This window comes from Tuber melanosporum (assembly GCF_000151645.1).
Source record: "Tuber melanosporum whole genome shotgun sequence assembly, scaffold_219, strain Mel28".
NCBI classification, from domain to species: domain Eukaryota; kingdom Fungi; phylum Ascomycota; class Pezizomycetes; order Pezizales; family Tuberaceae; genus Tuber; species Tuber melanosporum.
In genome coordinates, this window is record NW_003298885.1 from 57,140 (window position 1) to 65,276 (window position 8,137).

Below are 8,137 nucleotides of genomic sequence, written 5' to 3' on the forward strand. Positions count from 1 at the left end.
CAGGTGTGAAATCTCGCGGGTTTGGCCGCCGGGAACGATGAATCCACTGGCCAGAAGTTACCATCCAGGTACCACCAGGAATTATGTAGATGTAAATGCCGTAAATATTCCCTGCATCATGGACTCTTCCATGAGTAGGTCTGCCTTCACCAAGACATTCACATTATCTCTCATGATGCCTTTGGCTCGGTCTGCCTTGAGCTTCCTGCAATCAGTCCGTCTATGTCTTCTCTTTTGACAATAATAGCAAGTCGAAGTCTCATCCGAGTCTCTTTTCTGCTGGTATCCAGTGGCGCCCTTTGAGTCTGGTTACCCGCTTCCACAGCCGTCTTTGCTGAGTAGTCCAGCATGTCGTCTGCCACCCACAGCAAGTATGGTGTTACCCAAGACATCTAGGTCCCAGTTCAAGCTTGACTCGCACTCCTTAATTGCTACAACCAGCTCCTCCAGCAAATCTGGTTTTACTATCCTGGCTTGGAGATCATGCTATTCATGCCATACTGATGGTAATCTATTCAGCAAATAGAAAGTCTTCTCTCTTGGATTGACAACTTCCTCAGCCTCTCTCAAGCACTCAATGATTTTTTTCAATCTTGTAAACATGCTTTGCTACCATGCTGTGCGCCTCCTACAGCAGTCGAACCGCGAGCGTCGGAAGTAGTAGAGCTCCAAACTTAGAGCTTTCTTGTATCCCACCTCAAACTTATCCAATAAAGCTTTAGGATTTTGTCATAGTTGTTTGAGGCATATTGCACACAAATGTGTGGCTCCATAGTATTTCGAATCTTAGCTGTAATTCAGAAACATTTGCACAGCCCTGTGTCATAGGCTTGAACTTACTCTGTAGTAGTTCTGTCACTCTCCGGTGCAACTTCTCTTCCAGAAACAATCTACTATAGGTCGAGCTCTTTTAATTCATCTGACATACTTTGTCACCAGGTGCCAAAGTTATCATCACCAAGTAGAGGAAATGCCAACCGGTCCGTCTGCTATGCGTCTAACACTTGTAACATAATGCAGATAGTGATAACAGTCAATCCCGTAAGTTCTGATATGTAGGTAAAAGAAAGAAGGAAAGAAGAACAAGCAAAAAAAAAACAGGTTTGTATGTGTGGGTCAAGAAGCAAACAATCTCTGTAGAAATAAGTGACAGTGACAAACTGGAGAAAAATGTTCGAAATTTGCACGACACTAACAGCTGTTTATCGAAAGTACTTTTTCATAGTTCTGTATGTCGTTAAAGTGGAAGGCTCATAACCTGTAGGCACTGATGGGTGGAGAGGAAGGAACTTTCTTTTTGTATTTCCTAGCTACGCTACCACTGCTACTTAAGGCGAAATACATGTATGTACCAAGCTACCACTTGTCACATTTTCCCAACTCATAACCCTAATGACTATGAGGTTAGCCCCAGTACTACATACACTCCCGTGTTAACACATGAGTCATGTGAAAATCCTTTGTTCCTCCTTGTCAATCTGCCTTGTCTCAATCTGGTTTGTGATACTATGTGCATTATCCGGGAAGAGGTCTTGAGGACAAAGAATTATGTAGTCATATGAAATGCAGCTGCAATCCATATGACAGTTGGATTTGTAAGTAGATTGTAGAAATGTCTATCTATAGAAGGCAATAAGTTCAGCCTTTGAGATAGATCTTCATATAACCATCTAAGTTATTTTCTAACATATATCTTTACAAATACTACTTTATATTCACACCTCATATATCTTCCTTACCGGAAACCTGCAACAAGTATAGTGAATGATAGTTGCTGTTGGAGTACTTAAGAAAAATAATAACAGTATTCTCTTAAGCCACAGGATACAACTACTAGACAGTCACTATATTGAAGAAGAGGGAAGTAATAACAGGTATTACTTCTACAACAAGACTCATTACCTGTTGAACAAATACATCTTGGAAGCAATCGAGGAGTAATCCTAACAGCCATAAAGGGACTGGCACTAGTGAAAGGCTTGCTCTTATATGTATTAGAAGGCAGGATAAATTTTCCAACAAAGATGAGGGATTTTCCTTTTTGTATTATGCTATATTGGCATCATGATTTGAAATTGCTTAGAGTCAGAAGACAGGGACAGCTTGATAAATGTCATCACTAAGTTGTTAGTAGGTGGAGGAGAAGTTTCCTTTATTATAGGACTTTTAGGCCATACTTTAGGGTGCTTGCCATGGATTTTCCTTTACATTAGTACAAATAAACCGCGGATTTAACAAAAACGAGGAAGATAGGTGTCACCACACTCGAAACTCAGACCCCCATAGCTCGGGACCTCGGTGCGAGATCTACAGAGATCTATCATACGAAGGGAAATAAAAAAAACCGAAAAAGAATTCGGAACAACTGGCAAAGGAATCGAAAGGATCATCCGTCCAGTTTGGAACGGGCGAAGTCCGGCCAGACAAGTTTTACCAAATTATTGTTTGCAGCCTATTTGTGACGCTTCAATTCCTCAATTTAATTTAGCTCATCCTCGCGAACACCTGGCTTAGGTTTCGTTTACTCCTGTTCCGTTCAATAGATGCTTACTGTGCATACAGTAGTCTGGTCCGTTGTCCTAAGTTTCTGGCACTATGACCCCCACTCCTCAAGTACGGTATCATAACCACCCGAGTAGTAAATTACTTCCTCCGAGGGTATGATAGTTTAAACCCTTTTCTGGGGAACGGCGGGCACCATTCTACCAGTAGGGCTCTGAGTCATCGCGAACTTCTCAACTCTAGGCTTGTTTGCTTGGTCAAGCGAGCTGGGTTCCAAGACTCTTCTAATCACCCCACTACCGATAACTCCTGTTCCGAAGGGAAAACAACTTCGATTCCGCCAATTGGGCTCCTCTGCCAGCATGACTTTAACTACGAGTAAGGCATCATTTAGCTTGATCCGCACGCTAAAGCCAAAGCCAACAATCTTCAATTCCAAATTCTCTATGGCTACCACAACCCGTCCTTTCTCCTCCTACATCATCGAGCCGGATGAGCTTGCAAAGGCCTTAGAAGCCAACCCACCGCTTCCTAGCCCCGGCACTTCGCGCGTGATGCCCATTTCAGCAGAATGGTACCTGCCCAACGACACCCGCAAGGGCGTTGAGGAATTCGGAAAACTGCGCATTCCAACAGCCCGATTCTTCGACCTGGATGCTATCAAAGATCACCACTCGCCCTACCCACACATGTTGCCGACTGGAGAGACATTCGCCGAGGCAATGTCGCAGATGGGCGTTGAAAGGGAGGACACGGTCGTGCTATATGACTCGCCACAAACTGGGATATTCAGCGCACCCAGGGCTGCCTGGACATTCCGGGTGTTTGGTCATCCAAGGGTTCACCTTTTGAATAATTTCAAAGTATGGGTTGAGCAGGGGTTTCCCGTGGAGAAGGGCCCGGTTGGGCAGGCTGTTAAGACACAGTACCCCGTCACCGAGCCAGACTTGAGTCTTGTTTCTCCCTTCGAGGAGATACGAGAAATTGCGGAGGAAGGCGGGAGAGAAGGCGTTCAGATTTTGGACGCCAGGCCGCAGGGGAGGTTTTTAGGCAGCGATCCAGAGCCTAGGCCAGGTAAGTCTAGCCTTGCTGTCAACCATGGAGAATACTTTTGCACTCTGGGTATGACTGGTTTCTGGGCAAAAATTAGGGCTTCCCTCGGGCCACGTTCCTGGATCGATCTCCGTGCCATTTAGCGAACTTGTCGACCCCGTCACTAAAAAATTGAGATCTGGGAAGGAACTTGGTAAAGTTTTGCTGAGCAAAGGAGTCGATCCCTCCGATGAGGTGGAGAAAAAACTCATGTGCGGCACCGGTGTCACAGCCGCGGTCATCGAGTCTGCTCTCCAGTTAGCCGGCTTTGGGGGGAAGAGGAAAATCTACGATGGGTCATGGACGTGAGTGCACATTCACTTTTGCACATCGCTAATATTACCTTTCCACCCATAGCTCACGTGGGGAGTGTGAAGTGGTCTTTGCTCTGCTTTATTTATTTGTTTATTTGTTGCTCACGTTACCACCCCATCTTGCCCGGCTGACCTTATTGGTATTTAGTGAGTGGGCTCAGAGGGTTGACGAGAAGTCGGGATTGATCTCAAAGAAGTGAAATTTGAGGGTTTCATTGTACGTTATCTGCTTGTAGCCTACAGCCGTTTCTAGTCACAGGCAATGACTAGGTTAGCGATACCTATGGTGCTCCTTGGTGCCGGCATTACGCTCTAATATTTTACTCTTTGGGTGCCGAAAAGAGAATAAAGTCCCAATACGGATGACGGCATTTAATAGAATGTCCGATGTGATACGATACCGGTAACGAATGGGTTTAGTTTCTGTCGGGAATCATGATACTGGGTTCTGTCATGAATATCGGCAATAGAAATTTGAATCCCATCCCAGTATCACTGTGGACTATAATATCCTGTGTCATAGTCTACCGGTATTGTGAGAGGTAGGCTCGGTCGTCCGCGCATCAAAGGCGCAGTTGCTTCGTTCAAACATGTTGATTGCGTGATGCCATTGAAAAACGCGCCTTGAGGGCAATAAATAGAAATAATTTCATGGCCTATCCCGATACTCCGTGAGGTCCAAACCATATGTCTTCGAGGACAGGATGTACAAATACTCGAGTATGCTAAGGCTCGTTTTGCACGGCCACAAAAAAAAAAGGAAAAAGAGGGTTGTCCCGTGGCAGCAGCCAGATGGCTTATACTCGTACTCAAGTACCGCAGAACATTTCTAGAAAGAGAAAAAGAGGAGGTTTGCTTTTTCCTGTCTTCACCTTCGTGAATCAAGTCTCAAGTTCTGCGAGCTGCGGCAGGTGAACTTCTTTTCGTATTCTTTGGATGTCTTCTCCGTGTTCTGTTCATGTTCTATGCGCCGGTGAAAAGGGCATTATATTCGAGTAATAATAATTATTATGGTTGATGCCCCGTGTAACTTTAACTGAGTCCGTGGTTTCGGCTAAGCCCTGATCGCTTTCTCTCCCACCGCGGCCCACAATCTTGCCACCTCACATCCCAAACTAGTCCAACCGGCCTTCAGTCAGCCAACTCCCTCACAAAGCAACCAGTCAACCAACCAGCATCCTCCCATATCCTTCCTGTCTACCTGTTGCCCCCCAATATCACTTTCCGTGCCCTATCATCTCCCCTCCTCCTACTCCTCCTCCGCCTTTAACCCTCCCTCCGACGCCGGTGTCACACACCCTCATAAAAAGAGACAGTCAGAAAAAAAAAAAGAATGAAAAAAGGAAGAGCAACTCTCCTGTAATTCTTATCGGCTCTTTTCCCTAATCTCGCCACCCTCTCTCCTATTCCGCCGAGACCTCCCTGCCCGTCACGCCTTACCTGCAACTTGCTAATATACTCGAGTACTTATACTACACACATTCTCCCCCATTCCTGTATCTACCAGCCCCTTGCACTTGAGGTACAAATACAACCATTTTTCTCGTGTTTCGAGCAAACAAGCGCAGCCATAGTCAACCTTTACAGAAGATGATCAAGAATGGAACCTCGAGGCAATCCCAAACTCGTAATTCCCTCATCCCTCCCCCTCTCCCTATACCTACTCCATGAAAGGGTTGTAAGGACTGACCTCTTATCCTGTCTCTGTAGCTCGAGCGGTTTGCTGTGGCTCGTCTACAGTACACGGTTAACGAGCTTCGAACCCAGGTCGATCACGACAGAAATCTTACCCCCCCTGTACGCAAGGTTTTCCATTGCGTTGCCGATGAATCAGTACTCACGGTAAAAATTGCCGGATTTAAGACGTGGGTCAGTGAGGGCTTTATTACCCTTGCCGTACCATTTTGCAGTAGGTTTTTCCCAGGCTTCAAGCCTTCCCTGCTCATTCTGGCTTATCTCCCGATGGAAGCTTACTAATGTTTTGTAATAGCTTTGGATGCGCTCGACGACACGAAGAAAGGGACAGATTCCAAGAACATCAATTCTAGGGAGACTATTCGCTATCTCGAGCGTTGCCAAGTTAAGCCTATCCGGGGGGCAAAGGTGTTGAGTGCGGGGGAGATGTTCGTGAGCTGGGCAGAATGCGAACAATTTCGGTTGCCGGAAATTTTGGTCCCTTCGCCCTCCCCTATGATGGAGGCGGATGGTAGCGGTAGTGGGCTCGGAACGATGCTCCCACCGGTGTGGATTCAAAAGATCCTCAACTCCATGCTTTACAAAATACATAATTCGGGGGAGCGAAGGTCCGCTTCTGGGGATGGTGCGGAAGACCCAGTCATCTTAGTTACCAACTACGAAGAGCTCCGCAATTGGGCTGCCGTGTTTGGCATTCAAGCCGTCGACCTTGTTACTATTGAGCGGATGATTGATGCCGAGGGCTGGGATTTTCAAAACAGGAAACAGAGATACGAAGCTTTAATGAGTCCTGTCTCTCCAACCCGCGCGGGTCGTGGCGGGAGGTCGGGTAGCTTTGGTAGGGGTGGTGGAAGGGGTGGAAGACGCAATAGCCGTACTAGCGAACAACCCATTGACCCTGAGTTTTCCAGGGGAAACCATTCCGCAGCCAGCTACACCCTTCGCGGGCCACCACCCGGAGGAGTCGCTCGAGGTTGTGGAAGGCTCTGGGAACCATAGTCACTCGATCAGTCACTTCCAACTCTACTCACTCACATATGGGGAGGGGGGCACCTAGCCATGAACATGAGGCAACTCCTTGGGAGCAAACAAAAGGCGTCTAGTTATATCAGGTACCTCACGGGACCGAAAACAGCCCAGCGATAATTGGCAATACATTCATAATCCTACTGCACCACACCCACTAGACATCGGCTAGGTACTGGCTGGCTGGAACTCGTCACATACTAATTTAGCCAGTTACGCGGAGTAGCTTACTATCTATGGTCTTAAAATGTCTGAGAATAGTAGATGTTTAGTGGTGGTAAAGCACTGGGTAACAAACGGGAGTTTTTATGTCCCCATCAAATGTTTTGCATTGATGCTATGTTTCACACCTAGAGTTTTGCGGCTTCTTAGTTTGTCTATTTATCATAAATTAGTTCCTTTCCTTTCCACTCATCTTCATTCCCGCGCCCGCCCTTTTACGAGTGTGGTCTGGTGTCATGTGCCTGCCTATATACATCTCCGAGGGTTTATTTTTATTTTTTACTTTTATTACCTTTTTTCAGGAGGAAATGTAGTCACATCTTGGAGAATTTCTATGGTGTTGAGTTTATTTTCTATTTTCATATCATATCTAGTTAGGTGTTGTAAACGAACGCCTTGATTGTTCGCTTTATTTGATTTTTATTCCTTGAAGCTATCATAGTCGTCATAGAATGAGCTCTATCATATGATGCAAGTAAAGCGCAGTACTGTGACTGCAGTGCTATACTGCAACTTGACATAGCCTGGCCTGGCCTGGTCGAACCGGACCAACCCATGATAGCCCAAAGGGGGCACACTGTACGGCATTGTACTGTACTCTTTGCACTCGTGACTTCCGGCCTTATTATCAAATGGTTGGCTCACGGGAGTTTTCCTCGCAGGTGTGTGGGTGGTGTACAGCACAGTACTGTACTCGGGTGTAGGTTACTTTTTGATCTGGAACGACCTATAGGTCTCATGCATCCTTGCCAAGCCAGTCCATAGAGTCATTGACAACCGCGAGTGATCATCTGTGATCGGATTGCACTCACAACCCCCTGGCTCCTTGTAGATATAAATGTGCCATACTGTTGGCGAAGCTGCCGGGCAAACCACACCGCGGGCCTTTTTCAATCATGTATATACGAGTATTAACGCTATTCACGATTTAAGTCAGTGTTCAGCACTTGCCTCTGGTGGCAGCCATTCGAGACCCAAAGGGTGGGCGTGGCGGCATGGGAGGGGGTTGGCGTTTTCGAGTACCGCTAGGTAATATCCCATATCACATCTTGAGGGCACGTAGCCGGTGGAGTCATGTGGTGCATCATCCGTGTTACTCGCTGGCCCCGCCTTCCTGTCCGCTAGGCGCTTGCGCCGGTATATCCGCAGCGCCTGTAAGTTCGTGGGGGTACGATGGCAGGGGCTGCCGTTGGCGCTCAAGTTAGATTGTTTTTGGGAGGAGAGTGTGGGAAGGAAGGAGTGCTTTTACGCGTCTCTTGCAGACGGATCGAAATTATACACCGTGC

General features: G+C 46.8%; 2 protein-coding genes; both read left to right on the forward strand.

The window, feature by feature from the left end:
• Window positions 1-2,697: 2,697 nt before the first annotated feature.
• On the forward strand, window positions 2,698-4,399 carry GSTUM_00000780001 (uncharacterized protein). XM_002838044.2 has 4 exons: window positions 2,698-3,576; window positions 3,653-3,899; window positions 4,057-4,125; window positions 4,184-4,399. The coding sequence occupies exons 1-3, from the start codon at window positions 2,865-2,867 to the stop codon at window positions 4,106-4,108; spliced, it is 1,011 nt and encodes a 336-aa protein (XP_002838090.1). The 5' UTR covers window positions 2,698-2,864; the 3' UTR covers window positions 4,109-4,125; window positions 4,184-4,399.
• A 922-nt stretch (window positions 4,400-5,321) lies between these two features.
• Window positions 5,322-7,323, forward strand: GSTUM_00000781001 (uncharacterized protein). XM_002838045.2 has 3 exons: window positions 5,322-5,535; window positions 5,619-5,817; window positions 5,899-7,323. Exons 1-3 carry the CDS (start codon window positions 5,509-5,511, stop codon window positions 6,600-6,602), a joined length of 930 nt encoding a protein of 309 aa, XP_002838091.1. The 5' UTR covers window positions 5,322-5,508; the 3' UTR covers window positions 6,603-7,323.
• The last annotated feature ends 814 nt before the right edge of the window (window positions 7,324-8,137 follow it).